The sequence below is a fragment of the Dufourea novaeangliae genome, unplaced genomic scaffold (genome assembly GCF_001272555.1).
Source record: "Dufourea novaeangliae isolate 0120121106 unplaced genomic scaffold, ASM127255v1 scaffold196, whole genome shotgun sequence".
NCBI lineage: Eukaryota > Metazoa > Arthropoda > Insecta > Hymenoptera > Halictidae > Dufourea > Dufourea novaeangliae.
In genome coordinates, this window is record NW_015374090.1 from 354,292 (window position 1) to 378,361 (window position 24,070).

Consider the following 24,070-nt stretch of genomic DNA (forward strand, 5'->3'; position numbering starts at 1 on the left):
TGCATTCGATACAGTTAATGTCCCACTCGAAAGAAATATTAATTCTTAATATTTGCGAGTAAAAAGTAATTATTACTTTGTTCTTGATAAACACATACTCTGATCTGTTCTCTAATTTTCTATATATCAGACTCAGAACGTAGACGTAAAATGTGTCAAGATTTATAGATAAACAAGCGAAGGTGTTGTAAAACGAACCGAATCATTGACAATACAGACAATATTCACAATACATCAAATCCATTGCGGCTAATACCTAATATTTATACATATATTTAGATATAATTTACTGTAAAAGTAAAGAAAGATAAAAATACTAGAAAAGCAAAAAGTGTTTTAATTCACTTGATACAGTACATTTCAGTTATACAAATAATATGTAACAATATAGATATAATCTTTCTTTAATGACAACATATTCTATTTATATTTTTTTAAATAGTAGAACTTCCATAGAAGATATAAAACGGGACACCCTTTTGGTTCGTCTTTCTTCCAAATTTTAATTATGTCTCTACTTTTGTTAACAATGTATACAGTCATATGGACTATTTTTAGGGCGTTCAGTACGCATTATTGAAAATATGGTACGACTGGTTGAAACAGGGTAATTTCATATAGTACGCGATCCACGTAGCAAAGTGCACAAAAAGTGCACGCAATACTGTACGCGCAAATACTACAGAACTACAATGTAAGTATTCTTCAATACGGACAAAAAACTAATGCGTAGAATGATTGCAAATATTCTGTACGCATATATGTATATACATAAACACACACACGCGCGCGCGCGCGCGCACACACACACACACACGCACGCACGCGCGAACACACACACACGCACGCGCGCACACACGCACACACACAAAATCGTAACGCAATTAGGTAGGTACATACAGAAGGGTAATTGAACCGAACATGTGCGTTAAGTTTTGTACGATGTCTCTTACGTGTGTATATAAAATTAATTCTAGACTTGGTAATTTTGAAATTTTACACTTATGTGATTTTAAAGCTGAAAAGAAATCGATTTTGCAGACTTTTCAACTGCTTTCACTTTTTAATTATTGTCAGTATTAACAATGAATAGGAATTTAAAGTCAGCACATTATTCGATAAGAAAAAATATTAACAGATCAACGGGATGTGTGAATTGTAAATAAAAATTAGATGATAATAAGAATAAAGCTACATACTGACTGTCTTCTCTACCTTACGCGGACCCCGACTAAACATCAGTCTTGTAAATAATGCTTGTAGAAAAATCTGTTATAATGTAGACAATCTTGTTCGCGAAGCTTAATGTATTAGTTTATGACGCCAGGCACTATGAGCTCGATTAATTGTACGTAAGTATCGATGTATATACATATTGTACGTGTGTCTTCTTCTAGTTGCATCATAGATTATCCCTTTTACAAACTGCACTGATTAATTTGCTCCTGTATCTTGTCGAACAAAAGCTGCGGGGATCATTGGGAAAAAAAACAACGTATTATATACATTTTCTGAACATATTAATTATCTATTAGTAGTGTACGAACCTGTCTCGTATTGTAATCTTGTATTAATATTACTTTTGATTGATCTGCACTACCGAATATTTTTCCAAGTTTCCTCTTCTTACTGTTGTCCTTGATACAAAGTTGTATTCCCCTATCAACTAATTTCGGTAGCTCACCAATTTCTTGCCACGTATACGTCCAATCCACCTGCATGATTGTCTTGTGCCAATTCACTGTTTTATATCCATATAAAAGTAGCATGTACTTACCCGCCATCCACCGCATAAGTCACTATATTCCACATACGCGATCCTCTTATCGGTAAGCAATACCACATCTTTAATAACGTACACGTGATAGAAATAAATATCGGTATGTGCGTATTTTCCTTTCTCTAATTCCTGTAGAAATAACCATCGATGAGAGCGAACCAATAGATTAATAAAACCATTAAACACGTACATTTAAGATCTTATATCCTTCAGCTTCTTCTCTTATGTACGACCTGACCAAATTGTCCGGTTGGAAAAATCTGGGCGGCCTGACTCTCTTCACTTCTTCACTCAACTCGGTTGCCCTAAAACGAGATTTATTATTATTTACGCAATTCGTCTGAATCGCCCTTCTTATTATATTTCCTACCGTTTCACTGCTCCAAAGGAGCCGCTCGCAAAGTCTATAACACCAGCGGTTGGTCTAGTGACAAGACCAACAACACCCTTTCCAAACCCTTTGAAAAAGCCTTCGACGCCTTCTTCTTTCGCACCCGATATAGGTTTCATTACAACTCCGCTTATACCGTCAACCACACCCTGTAGGTTTCAACGACAATCTTGGTTTTTGTCCTCAAGAAAAACTAGATTGATCTTTATGCTAGATTCTTACATACCATTACCAAACCTTTCCCGCTACGCGCAAGACCTTCTTGTAAATTAGTGGGTTGCTTGTTCAGTTGTTCCTGTCGTTTCCTTTGATAATCCTTATCGAATGTCAGGGCAGCTAGACCTTTACCTAGAATACACGAATGATATAAATATGTATGTAAAATGCAGTTACAATGATAGGCAGCAGAAATTAAGGATAGCTGTATAGTACCCATGGCTCCCGTTATTTTCGATACTGCTCCAGCCATTCCGCCAACAGTGTGACCTAACATACTACGGACGCCAAGAAGCAGACCTTCCGCAAATTCTCCAGGCCCTTGTATAGCACCTTGAAATGGTTCATAAAACAAATCCTCAATGCCTTTCATAGTACCGACTACAAGTCCATACGGATTTCCAATCACATCAAGCCCCAACACAAGGACATACGCTTGTTTAATTGCTTGCCCTACATAATGCATTGTTGCTTCAGAAATTAGCTGTTTATGAGTCATGAACGTGTAATCCCTTTCAAAGTATGCTAACCTGTAAAATAAAATGCAACCGGTGAAATCATCTACTCGCAAAGAACTGAATCGGTTATATTCGATTAAAAAATTAATTACTTGAAAACAATGTCATTAATGTCAGTTAACGTGACACCTATTCCCTGTAGTAACACATTCAATACTTGAGGTACTGCCGAAGGTCCGCTATTGCTTCCAGTCATTGAGAAACTTATGTGTATCTGAGAATCCACAAAAGGTACATAATGCAGTATATAAATTTGCCAGTTTAAGCATGGGTTGTTTCATTTCTATAAAGTCTTGAGAACAAACCTTCAACGGTGAGAAATGAAGTAAATCAAAGAAATTCTTCTGTTCGGCTGTAGTAATTAAACTGACATGATACATTAAGGGTTCGTCGACCAATTTCATGTCTAATTTAAATAATCTACTCTAAAAATATGTAATGCGGCACAATTAGTTTCGGTATTTCGATCTTACATATATGTATGTATAAGTTTATAGTCAGGCAAAGTGACACGATCGCAACTACTCACTTCTTCTGTATCGTTTGCTTCATTCGCTTCAAACAACCCCATTATTGCATTGATAAATACAATATCCACCTTCACGTGAAATTCTTGTACGAGAACTTTAAAATAACGGAATTGCTGAACATTGCTATGCTCTAATAATCGTTTCACCATACTAACTTCAGCAAATGGCTTCATTACTGTTGAATACGTACACAGGATAGTTAATGAATGGCAGCAGGAAAACGCAATATCACGCAACGGAAACATAGTTAAACAGAAAAGCTTACCGCTACTTTGGGTAACACTCTTTGGAGGTGGAACTGGGGCCAAAATAACTGGAAAAACGCACTCTGAAAGTTGACTGTCGATCTGAAGTTTATTAATCTTTCCATGCAGTTGCACCTGATGCGCTGACGTTCGATACTGCAACCATAAACCTGTGTGGAAGGTCCGCCGTAGAAATCTACGGTGCGGTTTCAACATTTCCATGTTCAGATAATCAACCTTTAAATAATATATTATTATAGTCGAGTTTCTTTAAACGGAACTGTTATTTTATCAAATTTTATTTGCAATTTCAATCACCTCCAGTTTTGGTTCAAGCATTACTATCTGCGGTGGATCTTTTTCTATTTGTAGTTCTCGGATGTATTTCTGATAGCCTTCTTCTATAATATTCACTTCTCTTGTACCGAGGCCTCGCCAACGATGACTAACAGATTTACTCGTTTCCCAAATAATTCCAGAACTGTGTTGCGCAGAATTGATAGAACGAAATATTACGCAATTATAACCGAATCGTTATACATATATTAATTAGACGAATGTTTGTTGCGGCAATTTACCTAGCTATACACATGTATAATAATTCTGATCTTGTTATGTTGTTAACGAGTGAAAGTCCAACACCATGAATGCTTATTGTTACTTCTTGCTCTATAGTTTCAAAATCACCCGCTAATTGACAATCTTCTGCAACTTTCATGTTTGATGTGAACAGAAGTATTCGTTGCGTACCATCCAAAAATGATACATAAAATACTTCCGCCTCCAAATCCTGTAGTTGAAAAGTTCCCAACGTATCCTAAAAAGCACACATCATTTACTAGTAACAATAAAAATAATAATAGTAATAGTAATAGTAATAATAATAATAATAATAATAATAATAACAATAACAATAATAATAATAACAATAACGAGAATAATTATGATATACTTTTTACCTTTCTCAAAGTGTCTTCGATTTCCTTTTTATTGCCGTCCTCCCATACTATATTCTTTGGTCCTGCAGGATTTTCCCAAGTATAAAACATTCTATTATATGACTGTATGGATCTGCGAGATAATCACTGTTTTAATACGTGACTTTAAATCGAACTAGTAAAGAATACTGATTTCTCTTAATACAAATATCTATGTACCTGACATTCAACGAACCCTTCTCCCAGAATTGGATAGTATGAGATGTGTGGTTTATAATTAATGCCGGAGCATTTCCATAAGTGTAAACGGACAGAGAAACGTAAACCCCACCTTCGCTGATCTGTACATCTACATTGATTCCTCCATACTGTTGCAGAATTATTTTTCATTAGAAATCATCGTACATATGTACATACAAACGGTTATTAAAGACTGACTGCCGGAAAGCAAACCTTATTATTTAATTTTAATAAAGTTGTATGACTTTCGGTGTAAACGAATGGTGCTGTTGTATCAGGTTCACCTGAAATCTTTGCTCTCAAGATCTTTTGTTCATGTTCGGAACGGGGCCAAAGAGCTGTACATTCACCAGGTGGAACCTATGTATATATGTATGATAAAAGTAGCAGATACATGTGAAATTTTTATTTTAATCTACTAGGAAAAGAATCATAATTTTTTTTATAAATTACCTTGGATACAGGATCGGCCGGTCTATCACCTTCTTGACATTCAATAAGGAAACTGGAATTATTTATAAGAACATAGTATGGAGTAAATGTAATCTGTTTTGTTAATGAGTTATAGGTCAGCTGGTTGTGGACTCCAATCTGTAAAGTATAAACAATATTGTTTCGCTAATATTGCTCTACTTCAGAATTGAAAGAAAAAAGAAAAATTGGCTTATTGCTCATAAGAATAATAACCTGATAGGTCAATCCGTTGTATTTGCAAACAACTACTCCCTCGCTTCCAGCAACATCTATTGGAAACTTATCAGACCACTCGCCATCCTCCACTCTAATCATTGCCTTCTTTTTACCAAAAAATACTTTCGAACGAAATGAAAATAATATTGGTCCCTTGAAGTTTTCCGGGTGATACAACACGTTTAAATAGTCATCTCCGCTCTGAAAATATTTATACAATTAAACGCTTGTATTAACATTAAATACATTTTAGCATATTACTTGAGACGTGCAAACAAAATACAATTGCTTGTCTTCGCTTCTTTCGTACAATATTGTTTGCTTAAGTAACAATATTATACATAGCATTGTTATAAAAATGATTACAATATACGCCAACATATATGCCAACACCAGCCTACCTAATGTTTAAATTTCTGTACTTAAAGAAAAAAATATTTCCAAAAGTTTCATAACGATAAATTTAGCGTGACGAACATTTACAAGAATTCCGACTATCTTAACGGTGCAATTTCTAATATATGTCTTAAACATGCTTTGATAGTTATATTATTGTGAAATAGAATGCGAAGAAATGAAATAATTATTTACTTTCAACCTGTAAATGTACGCGTAATGTTGCAAAATTCTGATAATAAAGTAGTAAGCAAACCAATGAAACGAAACGTCAAACATGAATGAAACTACAATGAAATTCTTCGTTGATTTCGGAACAACATAGGTGCATGTGGTGTTATTAATTTATAAGTCACAGTATGCAGTATCATTTATCTTAGTACAGGTGATATCTCTGTTGCCGTATTGAGTAATAAAGTGTAATGTGTTTAGTTAGGGGAGAAGCACCAATTCTGATATAAACAGAACTATATACATATAGTTAGTAACCACAGTTAAACAAAGTTTACTAAATTATATTAAATTAAAAGTTTCTTTGACAGTGTGTATGTGTGTATGTGCGTGCGTGTGCGTGTGTGAAATAAAATTAACATCACCAATAAAAAATGAAAACAATGTGTATCACCAAACGTGCTTCCTTCTTCCTGTACTCTGCACGTTGCCGACGAGGTTTTGTGACACAAACCAAACTCTGTGAAAGACACCTTTCTATGTATTTTCATAATATAGGTAATAATGAAATTAATCGTCTCATTTACATGAAAGCCTTCTTAAATTTGTCATTCTATTATCCATATGTAGAAATTTTACAATCAACGCAACGAAACTGAACTTTATCAAGCTACTTTGAAATCCCACAAAAATTCACATGCTGCAGTAACTACTGCATTCAAACAAAAAGTTCTGACTTTAAATCAAAAAGATACAATACTCAACGTAAATTTTGGTATCTAAAATTCTCAAAGTAAATCACGTATAACATATTGCGTTCAAAAGCATGAAAAGATACTGTTGTAACATGAAGTCACTACCTTGATTGGACTTGAGTGTTCTTTGCCACCCTTACTTGATTTCTGTAAAATAATGTATCGTTTAGATATGATCGTATAGATTGAAACAATTTGCAACATTATACTACTTCCAGCATGCACGCAACGACACAACACTTACATATCGCATAAAGTATCAAACTCAAGCATTACATAGGGACATTAATTACATGTCTAATACAGGTACTAAAACTTAATTTAAAACATATTGAAATATTTTATTGTATGCAGTATTAAGAAAAAGAACGAAAATAATTTGCAAGGCGCATACATGAGGTTGATATAAAACTTGGAAAGAAAGTTTTGTATGAAGAAAAGAAAAAAAAAAAGAAAAAAAAAAAAAAAAAACGCACAAGCAGAATGTACATAAGCTAAGAAAGGAAACTAAATATAACCAATTATGTGATTGTAAACGATACACTGTAAGAGGAAATTTTTGACTGATCCTTACCCGATAGGACAACATTAAACCTGTCTTGTTCAGCATCCAAAATGGGCAGTACAATGCCATGACGATAGATCCATGTTTGTAAGATATATGCATCCCTAAGTCCATAACAACTTTTTGTGCGCTGTCAAAAGACTCGAAAGACCAGACTGAAAATTCTGGTGGGTTTGCCAGTATCTCGCCTCTGCACGACCAGTCCTTTTCTAAATAATTTGGCAGCTACGACAAATTATCACACGCAACGGAAATGTTTAACCAGAAATCCAACGGTACTGTAAACATTAACAAACCGCTTACCTTGATGATTATATACGATTTATCGGGATCAATTGTAGGAATCTGATAAGATGTGCCTGCTTCCAAAAGCTTTTCTTGAACAATTCCAGGCATCGATACAATAATATCAATCGGCAGAAAATTCTTCAAATACACAGATGGATACAAGTGAACATTATAAATGGTACTAGCCATCGTATGTCGGCTTGTATTTTCGAAGTAGACCTGTTCTATTTCTCCTACAACCTGGAATTTTTTCCATAAATTATTAAAATATACAAAGTTCTTGTTAGACTCGCATACATCATACTTTATTCTACCATTTCACTCTATCGTTCTTTACACAATTATCTACACCAGCAAACAATACTTTCAACATTGCAGCATAACAGTAACAATAAATACATTCTAGGTAACACAAATGAAACACAAAGTACGTGCAATTAATATATATATAATAACAAAAAGTAAAGAATGAACAATACTTGAAGAAGTTTTTTCGCTGAGAAACTAATTATTTTGTATTATTCGAACAAGAAAATTTGATTCAACGAATTCCGAGTACAGGTCACGATTATACGTTAACAAGAAAAGTTAAGCATTATGTTGAACATGAAGATAAAATGATTGAAATCTATTTAATATGTACAATTAAAAACTGTACTCTATGTACGACTATATTATTGTTTTCTGTAAATATGCATTCACATTTACGGTATATTAATCTATCTAACAGTAATAGAAACATACATATTCGCCCGATATCGAATGAATACTAAATGACAAACCTTCTGCAAAGACTAGTTAGGAAAATGGTAGTACCTGAATGGGTGCTTGCAGATATTTTGGGTGTTCTGAGGGTAAATTGTTCAAGCAAAGACGCTCGACGATATCAACGAAACGACAGAATATGGATCGCCAGTTAATAGCGTCAAATAATAAGCCGATAGTGTTGTTATTATTAGATAAAATACTACCAACCACAATCATCACGAAAAACATCTAAAAGTAAAAACTGCTGCTTATGAATGTACGTAGATGTGTCTCGACGAAACCTTTTAATTACACTGTTAAAATTAAATTAATATCTCTATTTACAAATTATTACTTATTTAAATGCCTCAAGTGACATTTGTGTTGCGTATTGTACAGTGTGACGCTTTTATTTTAGAAGAAAGATATAGAATAGAAAAAATAAGAAAGTCTGCTAAGTGGAAACAATGAAATTGTAATTCGACTGATTACCTTTATATAAAACGGTACTACTGCTTCTTGTTTCGTACGACTTTCGCACTTTAAAAGTTTCGTCATAGAAACTGTCTTCTGTAAATCTTTCCACACGAATGGTTCTATTGAAACCATGTATCTACAATCCAGTTAAATACACTTATTAAACACACATAAATAACAGTTGTACTTGGGATGAAAATACATACGAATAACGACCGTGTAAATTACCTATCAACACTGAAAAATAGCCAATAGATGTTTGTTGGAGTATATACTGCATCCAATGGAAGATTTAATTTACTATCCGGAGCAACAGTGCCCACACATTCAACTTCATTTCCACGTTTGGTCATATAATATACAGATATCGGTTCGCTGAAATGATTGTGGACCTAATAAAATCCATTTAACGTTATTATTACTTTTTACGAAGTAACGTATACATATAGATATTCATATAGAAAGTACTTCACCTGAAGAATACTTCTGAGAGTGACTATAGTACTCCCTTCGTCCACCACAACATCAGACACAATACCCCACTCTTCGGAACTTTCTTTTCGATATCTTAGAGAAAAGAATCTTTTGTCGGCTCTCAAAACGGGTATGGTCAATGTGCAATCGATTTCTTTAAACTTTAAACAAAATGTCGTCTGTCAATTAACGATGATTTTAATTGAAATGATCATAGTGACACCGTTCGATGAATATTACCGAAATGATGAATTTATCGTCTTCTCTCCTCTCTTCAAATGAATTACTTTTCAGCTGATCAAGCAAAGGTATTTCAGTTTTTGTAGTTTGCGATGCGAGCTCTACCGATGCACCGGATTCCAGAATTACTTCCATGTATGTGTCTGCATTTTCCCTTGTTGTTTTCGATCCATCGTTGAACACCTAAAACAATGCTCTATGGTAGTGTTGTTTTTCTTTTTTTCTAACTGCGAGACTTGAATGATGCAAAATACCTTGAAATAGCTGCGTTCTAAATCTAAAACCATTGTCAAACCAGTCTCGTTTCTCAGTACATAGGGTGCCAGACTTTTAGCAGTCCCTTTTCCACCAGCTTCCATTGCCGATGAAAATGCATTGCCAAGCTGTTTGAGTACGTCGAGGCAAGTTTTGGTTACAGTTATTTCTAAGTTTTCCTGTCACAAAAGTCTACCGTTAGAACGTTGAATCGATGTGCGAAATCTTTTAAACGTTTCACTCACAGAGGACACTATATCGACGGACATTTTAGCTGTTTGATGCCATTCTTCTGGTTCACTCTCGGTAGTTGGACTAGCCACGCTTGCTCCCCTAGAGTCCACCGATACTTCGTTAAATTGAATCTAATGGATAATAATGGAAAAGCTATGGAAATTACTTGACACAACATGTAATTAATAATTATAATAACTGTAGATATTTCAAAATTCAAATACGTCACTTTAGTCTTTAGTTCCCAAGGTGTAGAAACTCGCTTTCCATTTCTGATTCCCTCTATGGGTTCGATTAATGGTTCCCATAACGCGAGACGACTGTTGTAATACGCCATAATCAGCGACATTGTAGCCTCCATACTCATCTACATAGATAGAAATGTTCATATTCAACAGACATAAAAAATATTTCTTCCATGATCACTCTTATATTTCTTACAGATTTTGAACTCCAATCGTTGACATTGCTCTGGAATCCAATATGAAGTAGAAGCATAGGTAGCGTTTTGTTACCAACACCTGCTTCTAATGTGAGTAAGATTGTTCGTGCAGAAACTATTGCCAATTCTGGCTTATAGTCTGCTGTAATTTCCTCGTCGGCATATACAATATCTTCGACAGCTTCAACTCCTACTTCTAAAGGGAACAAGGAGAGGCAAGAATTCCTATTTAGTTGGTTATGCAATATAAGCAATAGTACGATAACTGAGTTATAGTTTACGTCCAACCTGTTTTCAGGAACCAAAATTCACTCTCCTCGTATGGTGTTACAATCCATAAATCTTCGTGATTTGATTCGGATATAACAACTTCTTCGTCCTTTACTTCTGTTTTCGTCGCTGTGTGAACAACTTTATTCAAAATTTCTATGACACCTACAAATAGAAAGTTTACATTTTTCTCTATGTACAATACATGTACAAAACTATTACGCGATTAAATTACCTGGTGATACCGATATATGTATATCAGTGCAACAAACATCGATATGAAGTCCTTTTCCTTCTGGTGTAGAGCCAGCTACACTAATACTGCACGGTCTTAAAACCTTGAGAAAATGACAATATTTACATTTCGTTCGAAACAGTGCAGCAATACAAACAAAAAAATACAACTTATTCAAAAACTTACCTGATATATCCAATCGCTTCTCTTCACTGGATTGTATATACCAGCTAAAATCGACAAGTCTTTTATAGAACCAGTTATTACTTGGTGCTCACCCTTCAAACGTACTTTTAACAGTAGCTCAGTCTGCAAAAAAAAAAAAAACAATATTAATGTACATGTAAGATATGAAACGATAAAAGTATATTCAGATAGATATGCATTACATTTAATATGACACAATTTGAATTTATGTTATCCATGTCTTCGAGGAGTATAATATCCGGCTTTTCAATGTGCAGATTAATAGTGAACATTTTTTTATTTGATGCTGCAGGAGGTTGTTTCTTCTTTGTTGTTGCTGCTGCTGCTGCTGCTGCTGCTTCGTTGTAATTCTTTGATACACCTTGGGTCACTGCTTTATTCGAAGGTGTTTCTTCGATAGTGAAGAAGTCCTTGACTTTCATTAAGTAATCAAGAGACACGATTATACTGAAGGAGAAAACTCTAACATCAACTGGAAGCAAGCAGCAATTACTTTAGTCTGAATCGATTCAACTTTGAATAATGCATATTAAAAAAAATTCGCAACTTACCAAATGTATCATTTAAACTTTGTCTAACAGTCATGTCTAACATACTACGTACAGACTTTGACTCTATTTCCATGTCATTCGTGGAAGGTAAAGCTGTGGTTCTCTCCATAATTCTGATAAGGGAACCTTCTCTAATTTGCCGTGTATCATCCAAAGTACAGTTCATAAGAAGAATAGAAGTTGCCATTAATCCATCAGCAAATATTCTGCCTTTTAATGCGAAATGAGTCAAAGAAAACTTTGCTAATCCATTCTCTGGTAAATGTAGCAGAGAACTCTGAGACTGTAGCTGCAATTTATTTTCTTATTGAGTCTGTAATATAGACGAACGACCAAACATAACAAACTAATATATCAAACCACCATTTTTGAGCCTCCTGTAAATAAGTTAATCACAAGACTGTCCATGGCAAACTCAAATTTGATGGATGTGTGTATCTGCGGTTGTTCCTGGAAGTCCGTATCTTCGGCGTCTGCTACAGTGGTTCTTTCAGGTTTATCTGTTCGGATACAAACGGCAATTACGTATGGTTCGATATAAACGAAAAAATTATTACCAGGCCTTACCGCCTGTTGGTTGATGGTGTTGCACTTCTACTGCAAGTTTCCTTTCGTTTGAAAGAGCATTTTGTCCAGGATTTGTTTCTTCAATTTTCTCCCCTAAATTTTCTTCCAGTACCTTCATTGCGGTAGCATAATCCTCTTTACTAATTAACAAATTAATTTTATTTAGTCTGCCAGACATATCTATATCTGGAATGGAGGTAAACCAAGCAGTTGATAAATTGCGTTTAATAAGTAACGTGAAACTAACTGGTTCCAACAGTAATATTTCACTTTCAACCGCAAACTTTTCCATGTTCAACTTCACCCTATGGAAATACAATAGATTAACACAACACACATACACTTTACGCAGAAAGGAGACAAGTGCCTTAATGTACAGTTTCTTTGAATTATCACCTAGACAACTTTAAGTTTTGCAATTCGATTCTCATTTCATCAACAATGGGACAGTCCCCAGCCTCGTTTGTAATCTCCAGTTTCTTAAATACATTGCACACAGTTAGATTACCCATGTCCAACGTTAGACAGTGATTGCTCTTTGAATGCATCGGTACATATATAACAGGCGCCTAAACGAAATACTTTCAATAAGTATTGCAGGTGGGTAAATATGAGAACGTTATTTAATTGTACTGGATACCTTAATTTTTACTGCAAGTCCTATTCGCGCTGCACTTTCCTGGACATCTTTAATATTTGTCTTTGCAGCTTCCGCGGCTGCGGCCGAGGCATCCTTTATAGCTTGCTGAGCTGCTTGGAAGTTATTCAAGAAGCTCTAAAAGGATTGACGAATGTACACATACAGAATCACCGTAGTGGAACACTTCTCTTTGTTTTTTTACATAGATAGTTTCCCACTTACCATTATACTGGTAACAAACATATTTAAGAATACAATACGGTAACAACCCATAGCAACCGTAATGGACATATTATTTTTATCAACATCCGATGGATCGATATTATATATTATAGCTTGAACTTGTAAGGATTCGGTATCTTCTGTCACCGATATAATCTGCGCACAGATCATTGATCAAAATTTCACAGGAAATGCATACATTTTCAGAAAAACGACAATATACAGTATGTGCCTTACATCTCTATAAGCCGATGCAGCATTAAGATCTATAACACTGACAGAGGACAAATTAACATTCGCTTGGGAATAAGAAGCCTTCATTACGAATCCAGCTGTAATGCCGTCAACATGAAACGTAGTGATTTCTCGACATTTACTAACTATCCTCATGCAGATTGTACCTATCTTTGCTTGGATCTTTAAATCTATATGCTCGATCATTGTTCTCCTACGACCTAAATGTATGGATGGAATATAACCAAATGACGGTCATTCGATAATTTTATGAAATCGTAACACGTGCTTAAACGCTTGCTCACGTGATGTGGTTGATCGAAGCTTTTGCCTGTGAATTTGTTCTTTAAAGAAACCAGACGTTTCCTCTTGAATAGAAGTCAAATGACTCACTCGTGGTCGAACGAATTGACGATCCTTTTCCTCTGTTGTACTTTGCGCTACAGAATTCATTTGATCCTGTCACAAACAATTATTTCACTAACTTGTTCGCAATTTACGTCCAGTCTTATCTATGTGATTATTTTTAAACATTACCTGCATACATGTTGCAAACTGCAAAAGATTTATCAGTGCTTCTTGATGAAGTAAAACGTCTAACGTTGTAAATTCCAATTTTAATAATTTAATAACGGACCCATGTCTCGTCGTGAATTCGGGGGATCGTTTATTCACCTATACGACAATTGTACGGCAAATATTGTGTACTTATCAAATGCGTGAGAAACTTACATATTTATCGTGTATATAGTATATTTCAAATGTCTACATATAACTTACATTTATATATTGCGCTGTTATCAGGTATTCATCTCGACCAGATGACATAGGAGTGTTTACCATAAATATTTCCGTTTTATCGTAATGCTGCTTCACCTGAACACCGCCCAATCGTAACATTATTTCTTGATCATACGTTCGCTGCAACATTTCCGCTTCCAACTGTAATACCTCAAACTTCATAAACGGTATTATTATATCGTCCTTTTGAGATGAAACCAGCAATGCAAATTCTGCAATCGGTGTTATACCACGATTAGATCTTTTCTAGTCATTTAACGACACATATGCGTATGTTTTATTACCTTTCATGACAAATTTCATTTCCAAATCGGTGGTTTGTTTAACGTGCCTAGTTTCTTCCTTTTTTTTTTCAGAGACAATGGAAATTGTTGTCAACTCTTTTAACAGGGACAGCTGAGAGACGGATTTACTCTATGAAATGTATTTCACGATTAGCGTCAAACTGTTGTTCAAAAAGACAGATTGTAATACAATATGAAAATTCCAAGTATAATGCATAACATACAAGTGAGGATTTTTGAAGCTCTGTGGATTCTTCTTCTTTTGGTAACGGTATACTCTGAGCAATAGCCAGGGCTTGTAATAAACGAATGTCTACCAAGAAAGAGGATCGTAACAATTCGAACGTGAATATACATAAGAATATACTAGAAATGCCTACCTACCTGTTATACTAATTACAAGTGACGGTAATTGGCCAATAAGTCTCAACTTTGGAAGAATAGGATCATCGGTCACTAAGCATTTGTGAAACTGAATCTCAAGGGTAGTTGGATGTAGTAACGTCATAGAATCATGTACCTTCGATAGAATTGTACGCCATTCCTCTCCCGGCAGGGAAACCAGTACCTATGTACAATATACACATACTTATTCTTTGCTTTGCATTTGTTTCGATACCGGACCCCACCTAGATCGATACATACTTGTATATCGACTATTTTTAGAACAAATTTGTCATAGCTATGTTCTCTGAGATGCAGCAACACGTCCTCTTCACTTTTACCCATGCTGATTAATTGTTTAACGGATACACTCGTCCTATCGTGCTTCGGTTTTTCCAATGAGTGCATTTTTAAACTACCAAGATTGACCACCAACAATGACTTTGTGCTGTTATAGAATCCACCGTGTGGAACGATTAACTGTGACGCCTGCATGTCGACCTATCAAGCATGAATTACATTACAATTTAAGGTCTCTTCGTTATAATCAATGCGTGGTTCATATACAGTACAATAGACTGGTACCTGTATGTCTAATACCGAATGTTTTTGAATGGCATGCTCTAAACCCAGAGCTGACATTTCCTTTAAACCCTCAAACTGTTCTGCGGCAGCTGCTTGAAGTCTACATTTAAAAGAAAACAAAAATAGTGAATTAACTAAGAACAGAAGAACCAGATGCTTCAAAAAAAGATGATAGCCTTACTGATTCAAGGTTGAAGAGTTTTGCACTTTGAACAGATTAACTACTTCTATTACAGTTTGTGCGTCGTAGATAATATCCACCGATGTTGATCTGACTATAACACGATCCCCGCATAACTTATCAAGGGGATTCTTTTCATATGATACGTATATTAAAACAGTTTCCGCGCTATGTTCATGAGAATTGAAAAGTGAAGGAACCTGGTCATTTTGTTTTGTACCTAAAAGCTTCATTTGATTGATCGATGCTGTAACTCTGTAACAAAATCGAATATTATTATCTTCAAATATATTCGTTCGTATAGTTTAAAAATATTTCTTCAAAAAATTATACATAGAATACATACAATGTAGCATTAGCAGATGGCCTTGACTTAAAGCCAGCTTCAACAACATGAAGTTGAAGATCCAATACGCATGGGTATTCCTTGTCCGTATCCAAAAAGATTATCTGTAGTTCATGTAACAGGAACCGGGTATCGATCATCTCGTATGTTTCAGGATAATGAGCTGGTGCGCTGTTTTCTTGATAATCAATTGCTCTATATAATTTCTCTTTTTCCTGTGGCGTTATCGCCTGTTCGAATTTCCTCACTGTAATCAACATTTTACGTAAAGTGAACTATCAAGTTAATTACAAAGTGAACGTTCGATCAATTACTTATTGCAGCCGCGGAATTTAGTTCTTGTGTTTCCTCCGTTTGTGAACTGGACCAGAGAAATCCAAACCAACCACGTTTCGCTTTCAGATTCTTTTCTTTTTCTACCAATCTCTCCACCTATGAAATGCAAACTAAAAATGAAATTTTTATACAAATTACAGGCTATATGAAAATGTTTTATCAATGAAGATACAGACTTCCATTTCAATTTGTTGTCTAATGATGACCAAATTGAAAATATCTAACTTCTTTTCGCATTCTGTAAGACAATCTTCTATTTCCTGTGCAACTTTCTTGGTTGTTAATTTTGTCTGATACGCCTCGGCATATTCACGACACGCATCCCTGTGTTGCTTCATATGATTCCAATCCCAATTCCTACGATTTATGCGTACCGTTTCTTCCAAAATACAAATATATGCAAAATGCCACCTAAAAACAGATTGCACATTCTACAAACAAACCAAAACTATTCGTTTTTGTATCAATAATTTATAACTTGTTTCTTACCATTCTTTGTAGTGTCCCCTGTACAATGACAAATTAGGTCTGTACTTTCTATACGGGGCAGCCTTTTGTGCCTGATCCAAGCCTTCGCCTAACTGAACAATTGTACGATATTGCTTTTTCGTTAGTCCTATTCTTAATTTTTGCATTTCCAGATCCAACCACACCTTCGGAATCGCGTAATTACTGCCATCTGTCTCTGGTTTTGGATTTAGCTTTAACTTTGCATTGACGTTTATTGGGCCCAATACTAAAGAAGTCAGAAGTAGTTGTATAATTACGAAAAATATAACTCCTTAAAAATATATGACGTGTTACACTATGTATACGTGTACTTACAATATTGGTAGCCCAGTGGATTGTAATCTATAGTTGCAATACCACTGGAAAAGAGATCTGAATAGCTTGACTCTGAGTTGTTACTAAATTGTTCTACAATTGTATTCAGATATACAGCCAAGCCATCCAATGTGCATAACTAGGAAGAGAACATTTCTCATTTCAAATGCTATTTTATGTCTCTCTCTCTCTCTCTCTCTCTCTCTCTCTCTCTCTCTCTAATAAAGTTCGGTGGTTCTACTTACCTTATAAATCTGTGGGATAGCATACATGTCCTTTAAGTTACCATCTATTTTCCAGGAATCTGTACAACTTTCTAAGATGAATTTATTCAGTGTAAAACCAACTGAAAATGGATGATCTTTAAAGGAAACATGATCCTCATATCGTACGTGTATCCTTTTAATTTCAACATGAATATTTTTTATCATACGGGCAATGAGTTTTTCAATCATTGAATCGTCCAACTTTTCTTGTACTGTATAAAAATGTCCATTATATTTAATAGCATATAAAAATGAAGGTTTAAGATGTAATACTACTACAGATATTTACATTTAGTATCCGCTAATTGTTTTCTTTTCTCAACTCTTGCAAGCTCTGCACGTTTGCCTTCAAGTTGAACTCTAGCCTCTTTCTCAGCATCGTATGCAACTTGACTTGTAGGTATAACAAGTAGAAATAATTCCTCGACTATTGCATCAATTTGACCATTCCACATGTCTTTGAACGGTATTTTTAATATAAGTTTGCCTATGAAAAATGCAAGGATGAACCACATTAGTTGTTTCATTCAAGTTCCAACAGTACTGCATATGACTGAATAAATACGTATACATTATCTACAAACCTAATTTTCCATATTCCAATCTGATGGGTAAATCCAGCACATCTAATGCAGTTTCTTTTATTAATAAATCTGTTAATACAACGTCCCCTGAAAAAAAGTTTTAGAGGATTTACAATAGGAAAAAATGAAAAATCAAGACTGGATCAATCTTATTTTATTGTATTTATAGTATTTATAATAGAAATAAAATAACAACTTCATGTACGCGACAGATACTTCAAGTGAATTAAAGATTATAAATTGTTACAACATAAGTGTAGCTAAAAGTAACAAAGTATCATGTAAAAATATAATGGATTGTAACATAAATGAACCACTTTTAATTCAATTTTCAAGCATGTACAAAGCTGTAGATCTTAGCTAATTATAGTTCATAACAATAAAAACAAAACTGACTAATTCCATAGTTTAATGTTACGTTACAATTAAAGTACTATTTTTACTTTGGCATTCATCATTGCAAAAACCATTATAAATGAAACTTCAACCAACTGTATTATACCATGTACATACGTATATGTATATTTAGAAGCATGCTTGTACATGTTGATAGTTTTCATTGCATGTTCCAGAAATGAAAAACAAATAGTTTAAAAAAAGAAATTGTATTTCCATCGCATCAATGTTTTAGCTTCTGACAGAAATATGTGCTGAAATATGTAATGATAATAATACATGAATTTAGGTATGCGGATTTATGAAATACCGCGTTAGGCAAGTTAAGGTGTTATCACGTTCACCTCTTTCTTATTTTCCTGGGCTTTGGTCGGTTTTTTAAATAAAACAAATTGTTCTGCGACCGAGTACCAATCTACATATACGAATTCCTTTGAAAAATGTTCGGGCGATATTTGAATTTGAATGCTTACCTCCCCACAAACTGAGCTTTAATTGCGTGTAGTCCAAATTTTGAATGTATTCTCCTAACACCTTATTCAGGAGTTCAGCAACGATCGATTCGAAAACCATTGTTGATCTTTATTCCAAACAAGATACGTACTATTATAAAATCTATAAACAGGAGAAAAACAAGTAACAAGTATTGAACAATAACATATATGTATATGTATTTATTTCTATTCGTTGCCGATTCGATGGTTAACCAGTGGTTGATGCAAACACAAATCGATCGATAAGAAGTACCGCATAACCTGACATGACGAACATATATATATATATATAAATTAATCGACACGAAACGTTCCTAATTATTCTTATTTCGTGCTTTTGGTTGAAATTTTTACTCGACACACTGCCGCGCGCCACTCACCGATTACATCAGATTATTAATAGACAATGACGTTCGGTTTGCAATTAAAACGCCATCATTCGAAAATATATTCTGTCATGGCTCTTCTAACTGCTTCTGACGTACGTACTGGTACGTACTAAACTTCACCAATCGGACCGAATTGGACATTGGACCTTCACATTCTGCCTGCTTGTGAACACTTAATTATATAGAAATACATATAATAGACTAGACGGTCTTATGGTAGTAATGAAGTCGGCGCTAGGAAGAGAGGATAGTACCTGGAGTACATTATCTTTCTTTCTAATGGGTCTGTTGGTGGGGGATCCTGCTAAGGTGTAATAGGGGCTAGGGATGAATCGATACGAGTAAATACGAGTACATTACTCGATACTTTTGTTTCCATACGGAGTACTTTTGGTATGGATACTGCGGTTCGACTCGTGTGTGAGAGATGTACTGTGTAGTAGCTATGTAAGTGGGGTCATAGAAGCCCCGGAGCATGCACAGGAGACCTCGTCTGTGTGAAAAAGTGGGGTCGTAGAACCCCCGGAGCATGTACCAGAGACCCCGTGTATGTTAAAAGCGGGGTCATACAACCCCCGGAGCAAGCACCAGAGACCCTGTAAGTGCAAGAAAGTGGGGCAATAGAACCCCCGGAGCATGCACCAGAGACCCCGTGTGTGTGAAAAAGCGGGGTCATAGAACCCCCGGAGCATGCGTAGGAGACCCAATGATCTATATACTATATACTATATAGATCAATGTGCCCCAGATTTGTGGGCCGCAAAAATACATTGGATGAAATGTGTACTTCTATACCAGCTCGTCTATGGTTACACATAAAGAACTAAACATTGACTATAAATGTCACCGTTGTAATTGTTTGTGTACAGCTGCGAAAAAGATAGGTCACATTTCGGCCAATTCAGGCCAATTTCGGCTGGTGAAAGGATGGCGGAGTGGGGTGTACAATTATTTAGTCGGTTATTCGCGAATCTCGGTATTCAAATTTCAAGTGATTTTTTTACTTTTTTTTTATTAATGCCTACTTAGATTTGTAAAGTTACATCTGCAAATAGCATACATTACTATGTGTACATCGTTATGATGGGTTATCAATATTCCAGCCAGTGTATTACATGATATATTGAAGGAAATAAGCCTTGTAAGAAAATAGGAGTTGCACAATGCAACAGAGTGTGTGAGCTTGATTTCTGGGTAGTTGGCCCAGGATTTGTTAATGTACATTAATTTCTTAATAACTAGTGATTATGTACTAACAACTAAAAACTAAATATGTAAGCCTACAAAATTTCAAATGATGAAACGGTAAACACCGGTAAATTCAGAATTTGTAACTTCATATGTAAATTCGCAGATCTTCAGTTAATAAGATAGCGTGTTCGGTAATTTCGGTTAATAAAATGTGCCATAGAATAGTTCGTTCATTAAGTGTAGTTACATTTTTGCTTTTGTATAATAATTTTTATACGGAATCTACATCGATCAAGGATTCAAGTAAGTCGTCCTAACCTATACTTCACACTTGCAAATTTGCCGACATTCATTTAATGTAATAATACCATATATACACTCAAAGTTGACATAAATTTTGAAATAATGAGCATTGTGTTCATTATTGAATGGACGATTTCGGTATGCCTACAATGTTAAGAAACATTTATCAATTTATATATTGACAAATTGTTTATGTTTATACTGTATTGTTGTTTGTATCTGCGGTTTTCAGTACATCTATTAAAGGTGGAAGATGTGTTCGAAAACGACAAACCTGGATTACAAATATTTTGCCACAATGCGAATACCAAATATTTGTTACACATGTGGAAAAGTTTAACAGTAAGGAATACCGCTTTGTAATTATTTTCCGATGTCTAGATAAATTTGGGAATTGATGGCGTCGCAATATTGTATATTATAGATGCACTTAAATACAAATATAGAAAATTATGATCTTTACGATGGTAAAACTCCCGAAGAAGTGATGGAGAAGCACGACGACAATCAGGGATCTTGGCGCTTTAATCTGTTTGGTACAAAAAATAGTAATAAATTGAAAATCAATCCATTTGAGGACATATGTATAGGCGTGCACGTACATCCTTCGAATTTGCACAAATATACGATAAGTGTGACGCAGACACGTGAGTGTAGCGGCAAGCGGAACTTTTTCAATAGCTGCTAAAGCCGACACTGTTAATGTCAATGTTAATGTTACTGTTAAATTGTTCACCAACACTGTTCCGTGTCAATAGGTGTTGATATCACGAAATTGTCGATAATGGTGCTGGGCGCTATAACGTACTGGAGTGCACGGAAACTGAGCGGAAATCCATTATTTTACTATTTATGCGGTATCGCGGTTGGAATTGCCATGTCTGTTATAATATTAGTGTACATTATTAGCAAACTATTGCCAAAGGTAAACAGACGTCTTAAACGTTCTACGATTGTTTATTCGCGATGTTAATCGGTGTCTTTTAATTATTAAAGGGTAAAATTATGTATCTGATGGTTGCCACTGGTTGGACTATGAGTTTCTATTTGATCCAAGCATTATGGGAAAACGCGCAACTGATCGTGGTACAATACAGGGAGTGGCTGATGTGGTATATCTTAGTAACGTCTTTTATCAGCTTTGTAATTTGCTATCGTTTCGGTCCAGTTACAAATACGAAAACGAAAAAACTTATTCAGTGGTTCTTGCAGGTCTGTACAGATATGTTAGACAACTAACGATCGCCAACGATGCAAAATTCCTAAGATATTGTTTAATCTGTTATCGGTTTTGTTTATTTAGATAGGAGGATTACTCGCAATGTATTACAGCAGTTACTTTCACGAAGCTTCGTTTTTCAGTTGTATCATAATTGCTCTTCTTTATAATTTTCCCGTTGTTATAATTCGGAAAGGAAGGAGTTATTGGTAAGTTCTGCTACTTGACCTTTTCGCCATAATCGCATAAATTTTCCAACAACTTCAAATCAAATATGAAACAATATTTGCACAGTAATAATTGGCATATTCATTATTATTACGACCTGTAGTTGAACTTTACCCGTTGAACTTTGTACCTTTGTTCATAATAAATTGTAATCATATTCTTTATAAACGCGTTTTTTTTTTATTGTAAATCTAGTAGAAATGACTATGTGTGTAGTGTAACATATCTAGCTAACTTTTTAATGATATATTTAAAATATACTTTTCTTCGTGGCAAATTTGGCGATATTAACAATAAAATAAAACAGCAGTAACATTGCAGCAGCATCATCATCATCGGTAGTAGTAACAGTAGCAATAGTAATAGTATTGGTAATAATTGATAGTAGTAGTGGTAGTGGTAGTGGTAGTTGATAGTAGCAGTACTACATAGGAACGATCGTATATCGATGATCGTAATAAATATTCGGTACAAGTGTTTATACATATTATGTGTATACCTGTTTGAAATCAGGAAGAATATGTTTCACGAAAGGAGAAAACTATTAACGGAAGATGAATACCGGAAAGAAGGTATAAGGGAGACTAATAAAGCATTGAATGAGCTCAAACAATACTGTTCTAGTCCCGAATGTAATTCTTGGAAGACCGTTCTAAGACTAAAGGATCCTATAAGGTTATTACGGAGCTCGAATATTGTAGCGGCACTGGATGACCAGTGTGTGGCTAATGTACTCTCTTTTAGGTTCGCCAAGTTTGTGGAAGGTGAATCGCATTTGTCGGAAGACGAATCACAAGAACAACGATATACCCACGTCGATAAAGTACGAGCGATTTTGATAAGAAGCAGGCCGTTTACGAGCGTTAACAGGCGTTCATGGAACTTGGAACAGATCGAGCAACGTTCCGTCCCGAATCGTTTAAGACACTTTACCGTTAATTCCTAACTTTCTATTGTGTAACTATACCGCTTTGAATATCTGTAGGTAGTGTAGCGTGGCAACAATGTATTTACAGGCCGTGTAAGTTTTACTACATGCGTATCTCTCGACGTAATAATTGTGCACGCTCGCTTCACTTTCAGGGAAAATAAAGATATCGAAGACGAATAGAATTATTGTAAACGCCGATTCGAATTGATGTTTTGTCCTTAAGAATTTGCAACATCAACAAGAGTAGGTAATAACACGGGGCGCAACGCTCGGACGACATACATATGTATATCTCGTTTGTGTCCTTTTAGGCCATTAAACGTTGCACTGCTGTCGACAACGCGTCTTTATTTCAACGAATACGAAACCAGCGAAAACTGGAAATTTCTTGGACATCTCGTAGACATCATTCGCAGCGAGATACGCAAAAATGAGCGAAAGTTTTATTCAACGAACAGGATAAAGTAGTGTAACTGTAAGGTAGTGTAAAGTGTTGTTCCCTTTACTACATACCTACTACAACTACATACATATACATATGTATGTATGTATGTATAGTTCTTGTTAGATATTAAGACTTGTCACACGAATAGCGACTGTACATTTCTTGCCGTTCGAGGTACTCCTCGTTCTTTCGATTTTGATGGAGTTGCTTTGCATGAGCTTGCCAGGCGGCTTCGGTTATTACTTTCCTCGCAAACAGCCTGTCTCTCCTGGAAAATCTGAAACGCGTCGCAGTAGCATGTATCCCCGCGTTTTGATATTACGAGAGACTTTATCACACCGTGTGTATGTATACATACATACCG

The 24,070-nt window shown here is 35.2% G+C and overlaps 2 protein-coding genes across 2 annotated transcripts; one reads left to right on the top strand and one right to left on the bottom strand.

The window, feature by feature from the left end:
• Window positions 1–1,225: 1,225 nt before the first annotated feature.
• Window positions 1,226–19,469, bottom strand: LOC107190783 (vacuolar protein sorting-associated protein 13A). Its single transcript, XM_015579659.1, has 61 exons — window positions 19,381–19,469; window positions 18,980–19,121; window positions 18,111–18,197; window positions 17,816–18,013; window positions 17,506–17,738; window positions 17,261–17,399; window positions 16,925–17,171; window positions 16,612–16,846; window positions 16,414–16,531; window positions 16,100–16,346; window positions 15,754–16,008; window positions 15,573–15,672; window positions 15,249–15,488; window positions 14,988–15,171; window positions 14,828–14,916; window positions 14,604–14,733; window positions 14,299–14,531; window positions 14,056–14,193; window positions 13,824–13,977; window positions 13,522–13,739; window positions 13,285–13,440; window positions 13,063–13,197; window positions 12,819–12,991; window positions 12,423–12,727; window positions 12,219–12,355; window positions 11,856–12,144; window positions 11,487–11,776; window positions 11,284–11,406; window positions 11,098–11,200; window positions 10,881–11,027; window positions 10,592–10,788; window positions 10,380–10,517; window positions 10,162–10,281; window positions 9,916–10,095; window positions 9,662–9,844; window positions 9,421–9,582; window positions 9,176–9,339; window positions 8,963–9,083; window positions 8,540–8,719; window positions 7,739–7,963; window positions 7,445–7,660; window positions 6,976–7,017; window positions 6,570–6,635; window positions 5,546–5,749; window positions 5,312–5,449; window positions 5,072–5,218; window positions 4,838–4,986; window positions 4,640–4,751; window positions 4,259–4,497; window positions 3,999–4,161; window positions 3,701–3,917; window positions 3,435–3,610; window positions 3,211–3,330; window positions 2,998–3,119; window positions 2,604–2,917; window positions 2,398–2,519; window positions 2,151–2,320; window positions 1,971–2,085; window positions 1,778–1,909; window positions 1,548–1,715; window positions 1,226–1,466 (listed from the first exon to the last, which is right to left on the bottom strand). Exons 2-61 carry the CDS (start codon window positions 19,077–19,079, stop codon window positions 1,419–1,421), a joined length of 10,053 nt encoding a protein of 3,350 aa, XP_015435145.1. The 5' UTR covers window positions 19,080–19,121; window positions 19,381–19,469; the 3' UTR covers window positions 1,226–1,418.
• A 1,320-nt stretch (window positions 19,470–20,789) lies between these two features.
• Window positions 20,790–23,276, top strand: LOC107190746 (nuclear envelope integral membrane protein 1). The gene is made up of 8 exons (XM_015579613.1): window positions 20,790–20,883; window positions 21,116–21,225; window positions 21,308–21,530; window positions 21,642–21,808; window positions 21,880–22,095; window positions 22,187–22,311; window positions 22,844–23,005; window positions 23,075–23,276. Exons 1-8 carry the CDS (start codon window positions 20,790–20,792, stop codon window positions 23,274–23,276), a joined length of 1,299 nt encoding a protein of 432 aa, XP_015435099.1.
• Window positions 23,277–24,070: the final 794 nt, after the last annotated feature.

Excerpts from the sequence above, each read along its gene's own strand:
- LOC107190783 (XM_015579659.1), bottom strand. The coding sequence starts at position 19,079 with ATGGTTTTCGAATCGATCGTTGCTGAACTCCTGAATAAGGTGTTAGGA. Across the intron at positions 13,740-13,823 it reads GCTTCGATCAACCACATCAC|GTCGTAGGAGAACAATGATC; the intron begins GTGAGCAAGCGT and ends CCATACATTTAG. Across the intron at positions 13,198-13,284 it reads TGTTTGTTACCAGTATAATG|AGCTTCTTGAATAACTTCCA; the intron begins GTAAGTGGGAAA and ends CAATCCTTTTAG.
- LOC107190746 (XM_015579613.1), top strand. The coding sequence starts at position 20,790 with ATGTGCCATAGAATAGTTCGTTCATTAAGTGTAGTTACATTTTTGCTT. Across the intron at positions 21,531-21,641 it reads GATAAGTGTGACGCAGACAC|GTGTTGATATCACGAAATTG; the intron begins GTGAGTGTAGCG and ends CCGTGTCAATAG. Across the intron at positions 23,006-23,074 it reads AGACTAAAGGATCCTATAAG|GTTCGCCAAGTTTGTGGAAG; the intron begins GTTATTACGGAG and ends ACTCTCTTTTAG.